We start from the raw sequence: 23,075 nt of genomic DNA, 5'->3' as shown, positions 1-23,075 counted from the left end.
CAAAATGACATGAGGTCCACTTTCCTATTAACTCTAATGAGAGTTATGTGTGCATTCCTCAAGGAGGACAGATCCGATAGAGTTTCAAGGTAAAATAAATCACTTCTCCAGGTTGTAGAGGACTCATTCGCTTTATATTTTGATGCTTTAAGATACCCATTTAAACTGCTGGTATTGAAAATACACTGTTTGTAGTTTAAAAGAAGCATAAGCAGTGGTTGGATTGTTGTTAATGATTGCTATGTATTTTCGTTGAAGGATAAATGTTTTAACCTTCTGGGGAAATCATGTTGATCAATTTATAGGAGCATGTGGTCTCTGAAATGTGGTTGTCTAATTTTCCTAAAGCAATTAATGACAAATACCTTTTACTGTATTTTCTTTCAACTAAAAAAAATTAACATCAGTAATTATACCAAATTATGTCAGTTTAGAGAAAAGAAAAAATGAACCAGTGTTGCTGATATCCTAAAAAGAAGATAGTTTAAGGCAACAGACTGTTTTCCTTCTAGCCTTAGAATAAGGAATCTTGAGATCATGTAGGGATCTGTTTCTGTAATCCACAGTATATGTTTACTTGAGGCTTCCTCAGGGAAAGCAAGGTTGAGTTTTTTTTATTTTGCATTCCTGGACACTCTCAGATACTTGTTCTCTGCGCCTTTAAGCATATGAGATAAAGGAACTCTATTTTTTTTGTTTTTTTCTTATAATCATTTTTGCCAAAAACTGTTATCAGCCCTCTTCTTCCCAGGGAACCTTTAGAAAATCAGATGTGTAAACAATTATTGATGTTAAGAAAACCCAGTCATGCTGGAATTATGAAATTACTGCTGGAACCCATAGTGTGGTAACAATTTGATATCCTATGATAATAAGATTTTATTTAGTATTCAGTAAGTGAAATTCTTTAGTTGGGAGAACTTGACTTACTCTTTCTCTACAATAATGATGTCACCATCTACTTATGATGCTGAAGCAGTATCTATATCTGTTTTTAACTCTTCAGATTTACTACAGTAAAAGATGTTCCATACAGTGCATGTATGTAATCATTATTCTGCATCAGTTAAGAGGCGTGCAGCTTCCTGAGTAGAAAAGGTGATAATAAATAATGAAACAAAAAAGGTGGTTCAACCATTTCATCCATGAAAAAGTCATCTCATTGTGTATGCAGTATCATTTCCATTGATTCCCTACTTATGCAGACCCAGAGTCAGTTAGCAACTGAGAAAACTGAGAACTCTGTCCCACATGCAAACAAGTGGGAGATCAGGTTTTAATGAAGGTTCTCTTAATATTGCATCTTATGCAGACCTAAGAACCAGCAGTTCTGTGTGTGTGCAAAGTATGTAAAACTGGCTGTAGAAGCTGAATGATTTCCTGAAGAAGTCATGTAAATTTCCTCAGGTACCCTAGGATGCTTCGACTGAATTATCCAAAAGAGGCCTGCACAAAATGAAAACAGTGACTTAATTTAATTGTTACAGGTTTTACATGTGTATCCAAATGTTAGTGAATTGATGATTCAGCAAAAAAAAATTTTTGAGCTCATATTAGTGGTTTCTTAATAGAGTCAAGAATTAAGCAAATTAAGGGGTGCCTGGGTGGCTCAGTCGGTAAGCGTCCGACTTCAGCTCAGGTCATGATCTCACAGTTCGAGAGTTCAAGCCCCGCATAGGGCTCTATGCTGACAGCTCAGAGCCTGGAGCCTGTTTCAGATTCTGTGTCTCCCTCTCTCTCTGCCCCTCCCCTGCTCCCATTCTGTCTCTTGCTCTCTCAAAAATAAATAAACAGTAAAAAAATTAAAAAAAAAAGAATTAAGCAAATTAAGTAGTTTGGCAAAAATTGGAAAGTAGATAGTGGTTTTGGCAGCAATAAATAATGACCATTGCACTTAATCTGTGTTGTTAACCAGTAAATAAAACTATAACTTCTATATAGCATCTTTGAAAATAGAAATGCAAGAAATCATAATTGTTGAAGTCTGTTCATTTACTGCTTAAGGTAGCTAAAGAAAAATAAAAAGTTTGAAAACATAATTTTATGAGCCTAACATTTTGTGTGATGTTTTAAAATTGGGACTATTTCAAATAAAGTTTTTGATATAGTAATTTTTAAATTTAAATAAGAAAAAAACCTCTATTTTTCAGAAATATAGCATCATTGTTGCATGGACTTCCAATAACATTGAGGGTATTTTTTCCACTAAACAGGGTCATATTAAAGAAACGTAGATTTCTGTGAACTTATTGCTGAGTGTCAATTAACATAGACTTGTTTTCATCTAGGTTTTCTCTTAATGGAATGATTGCTTGCAAGAGTGACTATAAAAGTGTATCACTTAATTTATTGTGTACCCCTTCTCCGTATTTGGAATGACCTTGAAACCATGACCTTACAATTGAGTAGTCAATGGGTCCCTTCAGTTACATCGTTAATTTCTTCATTTACAATTTTGGATTTTACCACTTACTACTATTTTTCAGGGATGTTTCTCTGAGCTGATGAAACAGCTGGATTATCTCTCTCTCTCTCTTTTTTTTTTTTCTTCCATTTTCTGGGATGGTGTTTTTCATTCTTTGAGGGTTGTGATAATAGGTATGGTTTGAATTACAAACATAATGCACAGTAATCACTGAAAAGACTCAGAAATCTTTCTCGAAATGTTTAACAATCTTTCCGTATGAAGTGTGCTTACAGTTAATGCCTGCTTCTTTTCTATTTATATTATTGAAATCAATACATGACTTTCAGTCCTTTTTCCCCCTTCCTTTTTCTATGACTCTTATTTTATGCATGACAAAATTCTCTTGCTTATTGCTGTGTTTGGCTGTCTTTTAACTTGAGTGTCCTGTGTTTGTAATGATTGCTTTTTGCATGAGGATTATGAAATGTCATACAAATTAAATGGTTGTGGAAACAAAAAGAAATGTGGGGCTTCACTTGCTTTTTCATTGTGCTGAATATGTCAATAATGTGACACTTAAAATTACTTTCACATGGCCTTTGGCTTCCCCTTTGGTGTGCTTGTTTATTTTAGCAAATTAGTATTGTTAAGTATAATAAAACATTTATTAAACATTCACAGTGTTTTAATGCAATTATTATCCTAAAAGATGATTCCATTATAAATAACTCTACTGGACATGAAATTGCACAAGGGCACAATTCTGTTATATTACTAAATTGCTTATGAAATATAAGGCCTGACTCTGTAACTTCCTTAATAACTAAACACTGACTTCTAATGATAGTAGCTTTCTCTACAGAGTGATGAGATTATCTGTTCATATTTTTGTGCAGGCTGCAAATGTCTTAAATCCACAGCTAATATTTAATTAAAACAAATGGGGAAATATTTGTTTTATGACAAGTAATTTTAAAAAGTCACAGTTTCGAAAAATGTATGATATAAAAATGTGTAAAATCCAAGTGTTAACGCTCTTATAAGAAAAAAACAGGAGAAAAAAAAGAAAAAAAAACACCGTAAAAATGTTCATATCTCTGTTTTCCCTAATGTTATTATATTGTCCTAAATTAAAGATGAGTTTGGCCTACTTTATTGTTGTCACCAATTCAAATTAGAAAAGACACTGAATAAATTAAGTTCTTTCAGCTAAAACTGTTTACTTTTTTATATGCAGTAGATATTTAAAAAAAAATCATTTCCTTTGCTTATGACTTGAGTTTCAAACCATAATGTATTTTTTATGCTGGATATATTCACAAACCAAATCTTCTATAAGATATTTTGGGGAAAGGGATTCTTTTTTTTTTTTTTTTTTTCCTTAAACAAAATAGATAATCACTTTGACGTAACCACTTCCCTGCTCTTTTTGGAAATACCCTTGAGAATTTTAGTATTTACATTTATTTTTTCCCCCTCAGTCTTGTTTATTCTTGAATTGTCTTTTTTTTTTCCCTCCATTTCTCCGTTCTCAATCCTAGGTCCCCTTACAAAGAAACAGACAGATGATTTAGGTGATAATGACGGTGCGGAAGATGAAGGTATTTTTTTCCACCAAATCTATTTGCATGACAACGGCCTCAATCACTTTTTCCACCCCTTTCTATTTTTTTACTTCTTGTCTTTTTTTGAAGAGTTGTTTTTAATTCCCGTTTTTGATGTGTTTTGTCTTCTTGCTTGTTGTTACATATAAATATACATTTTTAATTTTTTTTCAAAATGAATGTTAAGTTTTACATTTTGATGCCAACCATTGAAATGTTTTAGAAAGAGGGGCATTTTTTTTTTTGTTTTCTTGAACTGACTTTTGATATGTTTCATCCCATGTTTTGACTGAAATTTGTCCATATTCTTTGAACTAACAATCTTTCCCCTGTAGTCTCTTTGTACCCATTTTGCATGTTTTCTAATATATGTAAACATTTTACCCAATATCAAAATGTGTTTCATTTTTACATATGATATTTGTTTAAAAAGAACCCCATACCCAATAAAATGAAGGAAAACTAAAGTGTTTCTTGAGCAATATAATTTAGATGACAAAAATACTGTTTTCTGTTGATTTGCTTAAATATTATGTAAATAAATTTAATTGTATAGATAAAGGTATTCCGCCTATTTAGATAATTTCTAGACCGGCAACTGGAAATGTTCTGATTTTCAAAGTATTGCCAGCTATAAGCAGTAAAATATTTCCTACTTTGCTAATATCAAAATTGTTTTCTCTTTCTAACTTTCTTATGATGTACAATCTGATATACTCTATAAATGTAAGTACTTGCTGGATTGATTTGACATTTCTTCTGCCACTGTGTCCCTTTATCTGGTGTTAGGTGGAGTGTCCACTGATATTTTCAGTTCACCTTCATTCCAATTAGGACTTTTGTTTTTTTAATGCTACCCTAGTTATCATTCTCAGAGAAGTGACTAATGTAATCCCAGGCTTAAAAGTAACTCCCAGAACCCTAGAAATTAAATTTCATAAAAATATTAATAATATGGGAGAATGGTTTTTCAAAAGAAAATAAATCCACAAGCAAACCAGCAGAAATACTATTTCCATGAGTTACAACTATGAATGAATGCATCCTTACTAAACAATTTGAATTATTTTCATTGACATATATATTTAATAAACTACCTCATAGTAGAAAATTGAAGGTGAAGTATTGAAAGCTTAAAAATATTATTGTGTTTTAATATTTTTATAACATTCAAGAAATATTTTGATTAAATGAAATTGATGACCTTTGATTAAAAATATGTTTACCTTGAACCCCAACAGTGGATTAAAGATTAAACACAAAGCTGTCATTAATATTTGAAATAAATCACTAAAACTGTCCAAGAGTTATCACTTTGAATGCTAAATTGCTAAGAATAAACTTATAATGTCAAAATGCAAATTTTGATTTTTAAAAACACTGTTGGAAATCTGAAGTTTTTAAACATTCAACACATTTATTGACTTTGTTCTCACAGCTAAGAAGGCTGCTTCCACTTAGGGGCTTTGAGATTTGTTGAGAAAATTCTTAACTTTGAAAATTCTTAACTCTTAGACATTTGTTATCTAAAATAATACTTAAATATAAAGGACTTCTTAGTGTGTAGACTTGTAAACTCCAAATTATCTGAAAGTACTTACAAGGTCAGTACACATAGTTTTCCTATTTAAAAAAATATTTTGATTGCTGACTTAATGTACTTCTTTTCTTTTGGTAAAATGTATCAAGTAAGACATTTACATGTTTACAAAAGATACCTCTGAGCCACCATAGTAAGCTAAGCCCTGTAAATGTGAATCTATTTTATAGACCTATTTTGAAGCACATTTAACATTTTTAAATAGCCATTAAAAATGTACTAAACTCCTGTTTAAATTGGCAGATTAAGTACTGAGCCAGTTAGTCACAAGAGTTATCAAATCAATAAATATTTTTAAATGCTCAAAAGTGTAGAATGTAAGAGCAGTCAATTCAAATTGTGTCTATTCCTCTGTGGTGTCGTTTTGGGTAATTGTTTAGAAGACAAGAAAGATAAATCAATTTCTTTTAGGATTAAAAAAAACTTTGTAGAAAAGTCTGAGCATCTTCTATTCAATTCCTTTTACAATTATTTTGTAGATGTGAGTGTGAATAAAAATCAAGGCCAACTTTCACATTTAATTTGTTCCAAATGTTAAATCAACATCACTAGACATAAAGCAAACAAATATAAACTACTTGATAAATTATTCCTTTGACTTTAGTCAAAAGTCTAGTTACCCATTCTCCATTACTCCCTGATAACCCAAATCCTTTACTAGAGTTCAAGGTTCCTATGACAGCCACTGCATTCAGAGGCTACCAGAGGCATTGACTGGGGTGTGCCCCTCATTCACTTAAACTAACCCAAATCATGCTTCTCAGTGGAGCATGATTGTTACTTCCTATTCTCCTTTGTGTCTTTACCGTTATTCTTTTGCTAATTTTAGGCCAGACACAATTGTATCACTTTTCATTTGTGTTTTATAATACCTCAAAAAACTACATATTTCATAGACTATTTCCATGGTTCCAAAAAGACTAATCTGAAGTGATAAAAGTGGGTCAAAGCAACACCCGAGATTTCTACCAATTTATTTTGGGAATTTAAGAGATGTTTAAATGTTTTTAATTGTGCTAAGAATACCTTGATATTAATATTTCAGTATTCAAATGCAATTTTATATTCTACATAGAGGCTTTTAAAAATTGCTCTTGTAGATTTTTATACACTTTTAAACTAAGAATTATATTCAGTCAACACTTCTATATTTTTTTGCTGGTTTGGAATGAAGTTGGTAACTGAGGTTGGTAAATTCAGTAAAGAGGGGCACAAAAAATATCTTGAAATATCTTTAAATGTATCAGAGAAAAATTTAATTGCGGCACTACCCCACATTTTAAAAACTTTTAAATGCCAAAACCTCTAAATTATGGGCAATTAAAAACTTCATGAGTTTTTTTTAAGAAAAAGGAAACCGCTAAACTTGTTTAAGGAGTTATGTGACTAATAAATATTCATTAAGACCATTAAGGAGAGTAGTGATTTCCAAACCCTGGTTGCCAGGCACAAATAAATCCCCATTAATGGCTCTAGAACTATTGGCACTTGCCACGTTGGCTTAAACTTTTTATCAGAAAGGTAAAATAGTTACTAAAATTTAAAATCGAGATATTTATTCAGATTCCAAGTTTATTAATTTTTTTAACTTGAAACACTTAAATACTTTCTTACCATAAAAAATAACCTTCCGTGTAGTATTTCCCCCTTACCATCCTACTCTTTTCAGAGATTTAGATGTTTGGTAAAGCCTTAAAAAATGCATATAATGGAAAATATAAATATGAGTTATGAACATTGGTCTTTTCACTGGACCTGAACTAGTTCTTTAGGCTCTGAGAGCGGTTTTGATTTTAGTAAAGTCAGTAGCAGCTGTTTAGGCAAAGTCAGAAATCTTAGGTGAAATCCACCTTATTTATAAAGAAAAATATTAGACACGTTTTAGAAGGATGACTTAGCTTTAATAAATTCATTAGCAGTTACTAAAGGACATCTAATACATTTGCATGAAAGACATAATGGCGCCCCAAAATTTTGTTATTAAAAGAATGGCATTAGCAAATAGTATTCAATAGTAAGCTATCTGATATATTAGTCTCACTTATAAAGATTCTGTATAAAAAAAAAACAAAGGAAATATAAATACAATTTAAGCTATTTATATTTATCATTATATTATTATGCTATTTAAGCTATTTACGACTTACATTTGCATCAAAAAGACCAGAGGCGCCTGGGTGGCGCAGTCGGTTAAGCCTCCGACTTCAGCCAGGTCACGATCTCGCGGTCCCTGAGTTCGAGCCCCGCGTCAGGCTCTGGGCTGATGGCTCAGAGCCTGGAGCCTGTTTCCGATTCTGTGTCTCCCTCTCTCTCTGCCCCTCCCCCGTTCATGCTCTGTCTCTCTCTGTCCCAAAAATAAATAAATGTTGAAAAAAAAATTTAAAAAAAAAGACTGTATACTATGAAGAAAATAAAGTCTAAGGTAGACCTCTGTATAAACACTATCATAGAATACCAATTGTTTTGTAATAGAAATATGGCATCTTTCCAAACTATCAGTAATTTTAAGGGATGTTACATACAGTAATTTTACTTATTTTATTAATTAATACCCCATATAGAATTAGCTTCAGGATTACTTCAAACAAAAAGAAATACTGTTCAGAACATAGCATTCAAATTTCATGTACCTTTCTGGAAAAGAGCTTAACATATTAAGTTCTTAGACAAGGCTGAAATCTTTGAGAAGTTTGAAAAGACAAAATGGAAATGAGAATGGGCCCAAACTATCAGTAATTCTTTCAAGTCTGATTTTCAAAGAAAAATAAAGAGACACCACTCAAAAGGCTCCTAGGATGTACTGTCATATTTTCAGTGTTTCCTGACAATGTCCACTTCATTCTGTTATTAAGTATAAAATGTGGCATGTCTTCTCAATGTGTGCCTGTATTGTTTTCCAGGTGAACAGAATGGTTCTACCAAGATTTCATTACTGTTCACAGTTGGTGCTTTGTAATTCTATGTAATTTTAATTAAAGAAGAATTCTGAAACAGCCTCCCTCTGTGCTACCTACAAGCATACAATTAGCAGAGTACAGTGTCTGCTGTGAACAGTCAGTTAATGATTTCAGTTTAATAATTTATTATTGCTTCTTCAGTGCCAGCCATACTAGAAAAATAAGCTGAAACTGTATGTAGCAAACAGGCATTTAAAAATGGAGGATAGTTTCAAAATTTCCAAAGGATTGTTTTCTCTGTGTAAGCCTAACATCTCCACAAGCCCTCAAATCTTTACAAATGAGTGAATACCATTTTCCCTCCCAAGGATTTAAGGAGAAAATAAATTTAGATTTTTCTTCGAAATGAACTGTATCTAGTGGATAGTTTCTATGTCAAAGTATCCTCCTCTACCACTTAAAAGAAAGACATTCTTCTCAAGTATGCCCTTGGGAGTGGTGGGCTTATGGTAAATTCATATGCTAGTATTAAGTCAAATTTAAAATAGTCTTTTTAAAAAGTCTCTAAATTCTGCAATGAGCTTATTTCCCCAATTTGAAAATCTGGACAAACGAGTTGAGTTGCAATTCCTTATCCTAAAAGGAATTTTTCATTTAAGAAAATCACTTTGTTATTACAGTAGAAAAATGGGCACATTTATATTAGTCATCCTTTTCACAGGAAATGTAAAGCAGCACCTAAATAATCATCAGATTTTTCAATGAGTTAGTATTATATTAGCCATTCTGAAAGCAGAAACCTCAACTGTAAAGATAGGAAATTTAAGTTTGACCAAAAAATGTCAAAGGCAAAGGAACAAAACTATAATTTTAAATGACACTTCTAATATTGGCATTAACAAGAAGATAATACACTTGATCTAATTTTGTTTCAATTGTGAGTAGAAGAGATAATGAGCTATTATAGAATAGTAATGTTTTATATATGTATGTATGTATGTGAATGTTCATAATCATATACATACATATATAATATTTCAATATAAAATAGTTAACACCGTGTTTGCCAATACAAAGTTAAGCATGTATTTCTCTAGAGATTAGGGCATTTTTAGTATCTATTAAAATTATCTTATGGTTCCCTTATATATCATTTCTTACTGAAATCCTTACTGAAAACTACAAAATTTGGGAATAGTATCTTAGAAAAGCAAACACAGTTGATTAAAACTCAGAGCTGTAGAAATCATTTTAACATCATCTTAAATTTTGCACTTGACACCTGGACTTAGGTATATTCTGTTTCATGTCTACAAGACAAAATCAGAGAGCCAAAGTGGGATTAAGAAGAGTACAATATTACACAAAGACGTGAAAAGTATAATTTAGTCTGTTTTCTTCTGCCAAAGGGTAGAGTAGGTGAATTGGGTGGATAAAACAGACTTAACTAAAAAATATCATTTAAGTGACAGTCCCCTAAGTGCAACAACAAAAATACAGACGTTATTACCCAAACATTCATTTGCCAGTTAATACTTGAGTCGTGAAATGAAACTTCCTGCAACCTATAACACAGTGTTATAATTATGTTCACAAGTTAGAGAATAAATTATTCAATATAATCATTATGCATTTAATAAAATCCTTATAGTAAATAAGAAATGAAAAAAACAGAGTGTTTTATTCACAATAGCAGTGATAACATTGTCCTTAGTATATGGTTCATAAATTCCATATGAGGTCCAGAACATTAAAAAAAAATAGTTCTAAAAACTATTATCATTATTTCTTTTTGTTCTACTGTCACTTTAGAAATCAATCAAAAAGCACCTATTTTCAATTTGTCCAAGTTTTGAAATTCAGATTATAATTTTTAACGGAATTTTATCAGAAAACAGTGGATATCTATTGCTCTCCTTTACAATAGCTCATTATATGAGTTGCTGAAGAAACACTTTAACAAAACAGCAATTTAAATAACTATATTAAAATCATACTCTTTCGTCCCTAAAATGGAAAATTTATTCTCTGTTTCATGATGTGTGTTTTTTGAGGATAAGAACAATTGCCAACCATTTGTTTTTCAGATATTCGGGACAGTGGGGGTCCCAAACCAGTGATGGTGTATATCCATGGAGGCTCATATATGGAAGGTACTGGAAATTTATATGATGGGAGTGTCTTGGCAAGTTATGGCAATGTGATCGTCATCACAGTCAACTATCGACTTGGGGTACTTGGTAAGAAGTCTCTTCTTTTCTTTTCACCATTACCATGAAGTATGTGATAGTTTTGCTTTTGACTCATTTTGTTTTGCTTTGCTTTGTTTCACTCATTGTTTTATGCTTGTTGATTTTGTTTGAACCAAATTTTTTGATATTTTTAATAAATTCTATAAGTATGTTCATAAATTACGTGATGAAAGACAGGGTTGATTTTAAAATTTGAAAGTAAAAGGTACTAAAATTATTCACATTGTTGAGTAATGTATTTCCTGGTTTCACTTTACAGAACTGTGAAAGGCAACAACGTCAGGGCCTTTCTAAAGAAAAATTAGTCCCTGGACAAATTTTCCCTTCTACTTTTCTTTTTTACAATGCCATAAAATTGTCTGAAATTTGACATGAGCTTAGAAACAAGTTTATAGTCTCTGAGAATATGTGGATGGACTGGCTTTGGGGAATGATTGTCATTGTGGTATAGGTTTGGGTTTTTAAAAAGCTGGTCAGATAAGAATTAAAAATATTTGTCTCAATGCATTTATATTGAAATATTTGATTTGGAAAACATGTGTTGATATCATAAAGTGATAAAGAGTTCAAGTCAATAATATACATATATATATATATATGTAAAACAAAATCAAATTGGAGATTCTTGGTTTGAAGAAAATATAGGGAAATACTATTTTCAAAATAACTTATGAAGCACTCTGAAATACTATTTTATGTAATAACAAACCATTATTAAAAGATAAACCTGATATTCTACTTGTGTAAGTATATTTTCATAGTATTGCCACAATCTGAGGAGTGAAATTACTTTATCATTTAATAAAACACCTTTATTGTGGTATATTAGTTAAGAGTATTTGCTAAAAGAGTACAATTGATCACCAAAGATTTTATCTTTTAAATCTTAATTGTTCTTAAAGTCTTATCACATACTATACATTTTTTAAATGTATACAATTTATACTGTTATTTGCACACAAAGAAGGACCTCACTCTCATTCTTTAAAAGATTTTGAAAAAGCAATTTAAGTTAGATTTTATTTTATAATAATTGTTCATATCATATATTTTGGCCATTGAGAATCAGTTTTGTTTTCCTCTTCAGTGTTAGTTACTTCTATGTAATCATAAGCCTATGTTCATGCCAATCTCAAAATATAAAAAAAGAATAATTTTTTTGAATCGATTTTACATGTCTTGGGGAAGGAGATATTTTAGCCCTGCAAAGTGAAATCTTGATCTCTTTCTGGTTTTCTATTTTGAATTTGGAGTATGGCGGACAATGGATATAACGTGGCAAACTTAGGTATAAAATATTTCTGTAACATTTTTCAAATACACATTAGTTTCCCATAGTGTCTAATCAGGCATTGCTTCGGATGTTCTAATAATTTCAGTGAGCAGGAATGTGTGTTTTCCCACCAATGAAACTGTATATTAGAAAGATATATAAAGAGCTGTTCATAATCATCTTCTTAACTTTAAATATCCTAGTGTTGTCATTTGTTTTTTATGCAAGACTGTAATGCAAGAATTTTTAACATTTTAATACATTTAATTTTAATTATTTAATACATTTAATTAATAAATTTTAATACATTTAACTTTAAGTATTATTTATAGCTCAGTTGTTTATATTCTCAAGTTTCTTATGAAATTTTCAAATTGAAAATCCTGAAGCAGTCAACAGTTTGCCAGTTGAAAATATAAAATTTATGCCAAATTGTGGCCGCAATGTTTTCAAGAACTTCACCATGCAAGAACTTAATCATATATATTTATTTTATTTAAAAAAAAATCTTTTGGCCATACTTTATGTTGCCTCACTTTGTTTAGTTGTACGCACATAAAGTAAGATTCCATAAAACAAGCTGTTATGTTACTAAATCTTTGCCTGTTTTTTTTAACGTATTCAGAATTGATGAGGACTTGATTTTGGTCCAATTTGAATCCGGTATTTGTGCTCATATCCTATCTGTAAACGCCATGCTCTGAATGATTGAAATGCAGGACAGTAGACTAACCAGCTAAAAAATGAAGAAATTGATCAATTGCTTGACTGTGAAATGGAAAACAGAGTTGGTGTTGATGATGGATAATTTTCTCAGTGCTAAATATTTGTTCTGCTGTACTTCAGTTTAGGGTTTAACTTTCAGTTGGCTCCTTTGTTGCTCACTAATAATCAGCATTAAGAATCAGGTGTCCTTTCTAGACCTCTCAACATGATAAAGCGCAAAACTCTGTTGGTGAACAATTTTAGTTGCCTTTTGGGATACTAGTTCTGGAACAGGTATATTCTGGTCACTTTGTTCCTAAAATATGTATTGGGCTTTGTGAAAATATATTTAAGTGAATTAGTTCATGAAAAATAAATTATTGAAACATTCGTTTCAGTACACTTAGCATGTGTAGTATACTACAACCAGATCAACAGCTCATCTGACAGGTGATCTACAACAATAAAGATTATAGGGTTTTGTTGTTAATAATTTGTCTAATAGTAACAAGGTAAGCCAAGGTTTCTTGGGTATGGGATCCAAAATTATTGCTGTTTAGTTTGCATTTGGGAGTGTTGGAAATTAAGTAGAAGATAAGATTTGGTTCCACATTAGAAGAAATCTTGATCTGTGTTTTGGTTTGGATGCTTTGGTATGAAGAATATGAATTTTGGGGTTCAGTGTACAATTTAGCTAATTACAAGACTATTGCTCTCAGAAGACTTGCAGAAAAAAATCAAGATGTCTGAAACAGGTAATGTAATTAGTGTTGATTGATTTTGCCATCCCAGAGGAGAAATATTACAGGTTTTATTTGTTTGTTTGTTTTAGCAATAACTAAAAATGTGATAATGTTTTGGTAATAAAATTCATACAGCTATCTAGAGGCAAGGTTCCAGTTTAAAGCATTTCATGTTGAAAATAAGATTTTGTTCACTGCAAAATAAAGTGGCATAGAAGAAAAAAAGATCTCCTATTGTAGCATTGTTCTAACGAAGCTAGGAACAAGTGGGAGTTAGTTTATCAACCGAGACCATTTTGGGGTTTCCTTTAGAGTGGTAACATAGACTATCACTATTATGATCATAAGAAACACTGCTAATAAGTTTGAAAAAAAGGGAAGGGGGGGAAAGGTTGAAAAAAAGAGCAGGGCTCTGCCTGCTAATCTCACTTCCCCTGTTTTGTCTTCGAGCTCTCTGCAACCCTATCTCTTCAGTCTCACCCGTCCAGTGAACATTTAGACTTTCTTTCACTTCTGGTTGTACACATTCTTTGTCCTTAGCCAGCTTTAACTCATCATCCTCTGTTATTTAGTACATTGTTGCATAGTTTTTTAAAATACATTTAAAATCGTTGTTAATGGACTTATTTTTAATATTATAGTGTATAGTTAATAAAAGTACCATAATGGAAATTTAGGGAGAAGTGTTTTGATCATATGTCCTTAAAAGCCTTAGAGGGGGAAATAATATTAAATATTATGGTTCTAAATAAGATAAACATATGTACTTATGAACAAGAACCGGAAGGAAATATGAAATAAATCTCACACTATTAGGATGGGGTATTGTGCAATTAACACTTGAAAATAGAAACTATCTAAATGCTATATTTTCAAATCTCAAAAATAAAAAACATATCAACTAAATCAGTGTTAAAAATGTGTTTCAACTGCCTCTTTAAATTTAGAGTGAATTTAAGAGTTATTTTTAGAGAAAATGAAAAAGTTTTATACCATTGTTAGGATCTAATTTAGGCAAACACAATTTTTATCTGATGGAAATTTAATGTTACTTGGATCTTTACATGGATATTTTGGAGGCAATTATGTGTTCCTAATTCTAACCTATATGATTTAGATTAGAAAACAATTGTTTTAAAGATTTTGGAAGTACCGATATCTATCTGAAATTTGGCAAGTTTTAGCAGTCTAATGTCTGGTGAAAAAGTTTGAAGTGTACATACTTGTATTTGAAGAATTACACTTAGCTTACTTTTTAATGCAATGTAAACTTAGCAATTACACTTAGCAATCACACAATAATATAATGCAATTACACTTAGCTTACTTTATAATGCAGGGCTAAATCATTTAAAACACAAGTTTTTTTTTTTTAACTTTACTGCATATCAACTTTAATGAACACCTGAATTAATTTTTATTCTATTAGAAATGGCTAATGAAATTTGTTGATTCTTATAACTATATACTCTACCTTGTGATAATACTTCAAGTATTATTAGACAAGTGAAAGAACTATAACTTTAACTATAACTTTGTTGGTGCTCAGTTATCAAATATATAGTACTTGCTCCAATAACATACATCTTCTATGAGGGATAAAAAGTAAGAACAATATAGTATTTATCTTTAGACAGTTTCAATCTAATAGAGGGGAGAAATAAACATTCACTAGAGAACAATAATTGACATTCTGTTTCGTATTTATAATAATATTTTTATAATTATAATTTTAAAAAGCAAAGAATATCACATGGATCCCTATGGATGCAGTGATTGAGATTCATATTTGAATCTGAGCAGTCTAGCAGCAAAAAGATTTGGTAAGGTCTAAGTTATGCTTCTGATTTAAAAAGAAAAGCATGTTGGGGTGCCTGGTTGGCTCAGTCCATTGTGTGACAGACTGCGGCTCAGGTCATGATGTCCCAGTTTGTGGGTTCAAGCCCCACATTGGGCTTTGTGCTGGCAGCTCAGAGCCTGGAACCTGCTTTGGATTCTGTGTCTCCCTCTCTCTGCACCCCGCCCCCTGCTCGTGCTCTCTCTCTCTCTCAAAAATAAATAAACATTAAAGGAAAAAATTTTTAAAAAGAGAGAAGCATATTAATTTCTGAAGAGGCACAATGTTTTGTCATTATTCTTGGTTTTTGTTTTGTCTTTTTATTTTTATTTTTTTGCGTTGTTTTTATTTCTGTTTGGCTATAAATCCTAAAACAGACAAATAAAAATCTTTACATGTGACCTTATATTTGAGATCAATGTATAATAAAATATAAGATTTTGTAAGATGATCCAAATATTTTCTTGGGAGGTAGAAGAGAGAGTCAGGCTGTCCTTGAAGAGTCAAAAATTCTTCATAAGATTGATTTTATTTGAATAAGATCATGAAAAGTAGATCATGTCTGGGATTCACTGAAGGGAAGAGAAAAGGTCTTTCTTTCAGTTTTTCTTGATTAATACTTTTTCTACTTCAAAAACGTGGAGATAATTTGTGACAAAAACACAGGCTGCTAAAATCATATAGGAATACATATGCTTTAGAGAAAAGATACAGAAACTTAGGTCATGAATCTGTATTAAAATTGAAGATAAAATGTATATCTTAATTTTTCAGAAGGAAAGTAAAAAGGATAATGGATTGTATTTCATAATTGTTATAATCAGATAAAGAAAACATACTTATTAATCAATAAAAAATACACGGCTTTTTCTTACGCTATACTGTAGCAAAAATTTATCATATAACTTGTTTATATTTGCAACCCTGAACAATATTGGAACCCTGTGATAGTTTTGATGTCCTTAAAAGATACAGATATAGTCTCAGTATATGATTATTTATATTAATGCTCTATAAAAGCCAGGACATAATAATAAATGTCCACAATTTCTATAGTGTCATAAAAAGACCTAATCAAATGCAATTCAAGGAAGATATTTGGTGATTTCACTCATAATAGGATAGAGCTAAAAACCAATTGACAGCAATGGACAGTTAACTTGGTCCACAGATTTCTTTTCTCAAATATCTATATCATCTCAGTTTTAATAAGGATGGGATGGCAATAAATTTTAGGTTGAATGCTAAAATGAGCTACTGGAGTAGAGACATTGTTTGTCCTTTGGAATAAAGAAACATAAGACAGATAATGTCACAAGAGAAGCTTCACTATTTGTTCACTATTTTTATTCAACCTACTTCCTCCAAAATGATTTCAGGTGGCTTGAGATAAAAACAATTATTTAGTTATGCCAACAATTTGGAAGTAACCTGAAAGTAAGCATGTCGATTAGTGTGAGTGTTAGTCAAAAGAAGTTTGTTTTCTTTAAAATTATGTTTTTGAACCAGTCATGTAGTGTAACTAATTCATTCATTCATTATAAATTGAGTAATATTATGTATCAGACATTCTACTAGTTATTGAGAATAATGTGAAAACCATGATAGATGTAATCCCTGCTATCCAGTAGATTACTAGCCATTAGGCAAGATAGAAAATAAATGAATAATTATACAAACGATATCTTTTACATAGATGATGATTTAGTGCGAAGTCAACTTTCTTTACAATTATCTAGATGATATGTACTAGAGAAATGGCAAGTGTTAATCTATCCTAGAAAGTCAGAAAATGTTTCTCAAAGGAGGTGACATTCAAGTTTCCATTTCTTATATTCTACTGAGAAAGCCCTCGTCAAGATTCCCAAGCACCTCCATTTTGTTAATTCCATTGGCCACTTCTCTGTTCTTGTCTTACCTGATCTCTCCATTGCATTGGAGACAGTTAACTAGTCCCTTCTTAGTATGCTGTTTCTTGGCATCACCCCAGGGTTACTTCCTATCTCACTATCTGCTCCTTCTCAGTCTCCTTCCCTATCTCTTTCTTACCCTGATCTCTAAATGTTAAAATACCATTATGCAGAATTGTTGGCTCCCTTCCTTTTCCTCTCTACAATGTCTCCCTAGGGAGCCTCATGCATGGCTCTAAATACCATCTCTATGGAAGAGACTTCCAAAACTGTATCTTCAGGACTGCCTATTCCTTAAAACTTCACAGTTACATACTTTTGCCTATCAACATCTCATTGGAGATATCTAATGAATATTTCAACCTTAATGGCTAAAATATGTTGATTTTCTCATAAGTGTATTTCATTGTCTTCCACAATTATTATAATAATTGCAACAATAGCAATAGTAGCCACACTCATTGAGGACTTATTATATTCCAAAAGCTATTTTAAGCAGTTTGCATTAATTGCATTATTAAATTTCCACAATAACCCTGTGAGGTAGGGTTGTTATTTTCCCAATTTTATGAGTGTAGAAACAAATGAATAGAGAGGTTAAGTATGTTATTTATAGTCAGACAGGTCAAATGGCATTAAGTGGTGGAGCCAGGTTTCTAACCCAGGCAGTCTTCTCTTCAACACCGTACTGATGGTATTAGCACTGCCATCCGTCTGGATAATCAAGTGAAACTCTATAGATTTTCCCTGATTTGTCTCTCCTTTATGCTCAACATCCAATTCATCAGCTTCTCTTGCTGAATTATTCCATGCATCCTGGATCTGTCTTCTTCTTTCGCTTTCCCCCTTTACCAAACTAAGTCTCCTTGAAACTCTTATGTTATTTTCTTCTTTCATTTTTGCTCCATACCTATAATCCATTCTCCATACAGCAAAACCAGATTATCTTTTTACAACATAAATCACTTTTCTGCTTACCACCCTCTAGTGGCTTTCCATTATTCACTTAGAATAAAATTCAAACTCCTTCCCTAACCTGACAAAACCTTTCATAAATCTGTATCATGTATCTGTATCTCTTAGTGTCTGTACCTCTTGTACCTATATCTTAGTTCATCTCAAAATGCTGCTCCTCTCATTTCCAGTCATCTTTTTTCCTGTTTGTTTGTTTGTTTGTTTGTTTTGAGGGGAGAGAGGGGCAGAGAGAGAGAGAGAGAGAGAGAGAGAGAGAGAGAGAGAATTCCAAGCAGGATCCCCTGATATGGGGCTTAAAGTCACAGACTGTGACATCATGACTTGAGCTGAAGTCAAGAGTCCAATGCTCAGTGGACTGAGCCACCCAGGTGCCCCCATCTTTTGTTCTTTATATACCCCAAATTCATTCCCGTTTTAGATATTTTATACTTGCTGTTCCCTCTCCCTATACCTGTGTGGGACTAGTTCCTGCTCTTCTGATCTTGGTTTGAATGTTTCTCCTCAGAGAGACTATCCATGTGCAGTCAATCTAACAAGAGCCACCATATCACAAGTAATCTTCTTTTTACAATTCTTTGCGTTACAATGATCGTACCTGATTAGCTCCTATTTATATTTGGACTGTTCGTTTTATTGTTGTCTGGTGGTCTATAATCTGAAATAGTCCCTGACATAATGGATTTGCTGAGAAAATATTTGTTGAATGAATTTATGTGAATCTGAAGAATCAATAGGTGTTAATCCAACGTGGTCCTTGACTGGAGGGTGAGGCTGAGCTTCAGGCAGTGAGGAAAATCTGGGTGAAAGCTGGAGGAAGAGAGAATTTTGGCATGTTAAAGGGACTGAGCAAACCCAGCTGGAATGTTTGGAGTACAGGGCAGTTGGTGTCAGGTAAGGTTGAAAACAGGCAGCGGACTGTGCAGCATCTCTTTAAAGATGTAGGACTTCTAAGAACAATGAGAAACAATAATAGGGCTTGAGCAGATAAATGACATGATTAGATTTGAATTTCAAAAAGTGTGTTGAGCAGGCCTAGACTTTGATCAAAGTTGACAATCTGCTATGGATACAAAGAACATGGCTTGCGCCTCATTAAAGTGAGATGCTTGGTAAAGTCAGTGAATAAGGCAAATATTTAGCTCATAGAAAATTGAGGGACCAGCCAAGCCTTGGCTGACTCAGGTGAGTATGGAAATCTGTCTTTTACACAAAAACCAACATAAACATTTTGCCAATAATGGAATGAACGATAATGGAACGATCAAGCCAGCATGTTCCATTTTTACCACAACTGCTTATTTAAATGACTAATTTTGGTTCTAATTTTCTTACATCTTTTAATAATGGAATGAATCAAACCAGTGTTATGGAGACATCTTTTGAATTCCTGTTTTGAAGGAGTGTGAATCAATATGATCTGTATTATTCCAGAGACTGGCCAATATAAGAAACTGTAATAAATTACTATATTATGATGTTTCCTTGACCTTATTTAAGCTCTTAGCTTCCTAAAAAGGAATTTTGTTTTGTTTTTTTTTATTAATCCTGGGAGGAAGTTGGTAGTATGTGATTTATGATTTTCTTGAGACATTAAGATCAGTCATTTGGAATAAGACCTAAGAACACAGAATAAAAATTTCCCTCATTCCTACTCAAGGTGTTCTTCTGGGTCCAGAATTGGACAACCATTTTCAAGTACTCAAAAGACTTCAACTAACAAACCATAAGCAAAAAGATACTTAGTTTCCTTTTCAGAGCAGAAGTCATCATCTTAACTCAGTCATTCATTTATTCACTCATTAATTCACAAGTATTTGATAAGTGCCCACTACAGGTTCCCAGCAGTTGGGGTGGTCAGTGTTCACAATACAAAAAATATATATAAAATAATATATATATCAGACATCAGACTCAATCCTTCCTCTCTGGATTTCAAAGTATGTAAGGCAGATCGACATGAAACAAACCAACAAAGCTATTCGTACAAATTTTGGTAAGTTGTGTTTTCAAAAAGATGAGGATGACAAGAAAAAGAATATTTGTGGAAGTGAAATGTAGAATGAGGGCTTCAGGAAACATTATGTTTTGTTTTGTTTTGTTTTGTTTTGTTTTGTTTTGTTTTGTTTTTTGGTAACTCTCATGCTAGCTTAGTTGTGATTTTTTTGTTTGTTTTTTCCCCTCATGCATTGACAAAGTTAAGTATTAAATGACAGATAAAATATTTTGAAATAGTTTTAAAAGATGTAAGATGTATTTAGAAGCTAAATAAGCATTTAAACAAGCAGCTGTGGTAAAAATGCAAAAATCCAAACAAACAAACAGACCACCCACAAACAACCAGGCAAAATTCTCTATTTGAATGTAATGAGCAAAATTGGTCTGTGAAATACAATAAACAGGGAAAGGATCCCAGGGGGGGAGTGACCAGCCCTTAACTATTGGGTCTATGGAATGAGAGTGTAATCATAGGAATTTTCACAGACAATTGAAGGTTTTCTCTCTCACCTGCCCTATTGTGACTAGAAAAGCCAATGCAGTATGTAAGTTAGTCACATTAATGATTTTTTAAATGGAAATATAAATATCTTCTTCACCCAGTGTCAAGTTTTTCCTCTTTGTTCCGAACAAAGTGATGGCTCGGATTTTGCTTTCTAGTTTAGCTTGCTTTCAAATGATCCTTTCCCACCTCTGATGATCCCTCAGTAAGAAACTAAGGCCTTACTCCCCCTACCTTCCCATGATCTATCTAGTGCCATGGTCCTTGGTATTTCATCCACTTTCAATACTTTGCCTTAAAAATATACTGCAATTTCATCTGCCAGAACACCTTGTAATGTCTTTGTCTTTCTAAAGTTCTTCCTTGAATAATTTACTCCATGAACACTTGGATATTGTTCCCTTTTCCTTTGTCTTTCTATTTTTAATTGGTATAGTTCATTAAAAAAATACCTTCTATTTGTCTCCTTTTTTCTATTTCTGTTGCTACTAACTACTTACCTTAGGTTACCAGGTTTTCCAGCTGACTTAAAGCCTCCAGACCCAAACTTACATGCCAAATTACCTTAAAAATACCTTAAATTAAAAGAAATAAGTTTATTCGTTTCAAGAGAGATAGAGAAAGTGAGCAGGGGAGGGGCAGAGAGAGGGAGAGAGAGAATTCCAAGCAGGTCCCTGCTGACAGTGTCAGTGCGGGGCAAGAACTCACAAAACACAAGATCATGACCCGCGCCGAAACCAAGATGCTTAACCAACTGAGCCACCCAGGCACCTCACCTTAAATAATCCTTAAAAATATAACAGAATACCAGTTTTCTTAGTTTTTCTCTGCTCTGTATTTCTAAATATTTCTCACTAACTCTGGAATCCATTCCAGATTTTTCCTTCCATTTTAGGGTTGCTAAAGTGTGTTGCTTCTCTTCTTAGCAAACTTTATCTTCTATTAGTTTCTGGAAAGTCCTACACTCAAGCCAGGCTAGCCTCCTCACTGCATACCAGGACCATTTCCAATTGCTTACTTGCCACATATAGTCATCTTGCTCAATCTACACAGCCTGGCTATCACCCTACCTTCTACAAAATTATCTCAGGCCAGACTGATTTATCTCCTCTGTCTGCTTCCATAGCTTAGGCAGCCTACCCTTCATTTTGGCATGCATAAAACCAACTCCCCTTGTTACTTTGTGTATATTAACTGCTCAATATAGTAGATGCCTTGCATCCCAAACTAGAAAATAAATACAAAATAAATAGAAATCTGGTTTTCCAATATCCTCAAGACTTGCAGGGTGTTCTGCATACATAATCCAAAAATCAATAAGCATGCAAATTAATTCACTTTGTCCTATTCTTATGATATGCATGTCTTAGGATAAAGAACAGATAGAATGAGTGGCTGATAGTGGAGGATGTGGGTAGTAAAGACTACTAACCATGTGCATGCCAGGTCTCATGTCTTGTCCCACATAAATGAGGTGAGGTCTTGTTGATGGTAGCAATACTTTGCTCCCAATTGCAGTAGTATGAAAAGCCCCTGGATCCTCTGGAAAAATGCCCTGGGTACTGGAACTGTAATGAATGACAACAGTAATTTATTTTAAATTTTTAAAAAATGTTTTATTTATTTTTGAGACAGGGAGAGACAGAGTATGAACAGGGGAGGGTCAGAGAGAGGGAGACACAGAATCTGAAACAGGCTCCAGGCTCTGAGCTGTCAGCACAGAGCCCGACGCGGGGCTCGAACCCACGGACCGGACCGCGAGATCATGACCTGAGCTAAAGTCGGCCGCTTAACCGACTGAGCCACCCAGGCGCCCCAACAGTAATTTATTTTAAACTGAGTAGTGATTTCTGAATTTATCATACCTTTACGATCTGCATTAATTGTTTCCTGCACAACATATAGTGAGTGAGAAGGTTGGTGTTCATGAGAATTAGATTAAACATAAAAAGAGTGATGAAACACAACTCTTCGAATTAAAATATATACAATATTAAAGAAAGGATAACTATTGACTTTATGTATGTAATGGCCTGTGAAATTTATGTTTTTAAACGCAGTTTAAGGTTGTTCTTTTGTAAAAACAATTTTATAATTTCTTTGCCTTTTGATACTTCACTTGTTTTGAGTTTAATTACAGGTTTTCAATTATTGCCACAAACAGAGGTTGGGGTGAGAGATCTTCAACTATTGATTACTCACACACCGACCCATTTTATCTAACAGAACAATTAAGACAATACATTTAATTTTTTTTAAGAAAAAATTTCTAAATACTGGGCAAGTTGTATTACTCAACTGATTTATGTATCAACAAAGTCACCATTTAGAAACCTTTCTGAAGAGCTGAGGCATATTCCTGAGACGAGACATAT

General features: G+C 32.7%; 1 protein-coding gene across 3 annotated transcripts in view; it reads left to right on the top strand.

Annotated features, from left to right (window-relative positions):
- The window catches only part of NLGN1 (neuroligin 1), an 843,034-nt gene that overhangs the window by 368,264 nt on the left and 451,695 nt on the right, over window positions 1–23,075 (top strand). For 2 of the 3 annotated variants that reach the window (XM_043594884.1, XM_043594883.1), the window contains exons 3-4: window positions 3,949–4,008; window positions 10,596–10,748. In XM_043594884.1, coding sequence (XP_043450819.1) covers window positions 3,949–4,008; window positions 10,596–10,748 — 213 coding nt within the window. The remainder of the gene's footprint in view (window positions 1–3,948; window positions 4,009–10,595; window positions 10,749–23,075) is intronic. The other variant, XM_043594885.1, reaches the window with a different exon arrangement.

Source organism: Prionailurus bengalensis, chromosome C2 (assembly GCF_016509475.1).
Source record: "Prionailurus bengalensis isolate Pbe53 chromosome C2, Fcat_Pben_1.1_paternal_pri, whole genome shotgun sequence".
In the NCBI taxonomy this organism is placed as follows: domain Eukaryota; kingdom Metazoa; phylum Chordata; class Mammalia; order Carnivora; family Felidae; genus Prionailurus; species Prionailurus bengalensis.
The sequence above is the reverse complement of the archived record's forward strand: the minus strand, read 5'-3'. Positions and strand labels throughout refer to the sequence as shown.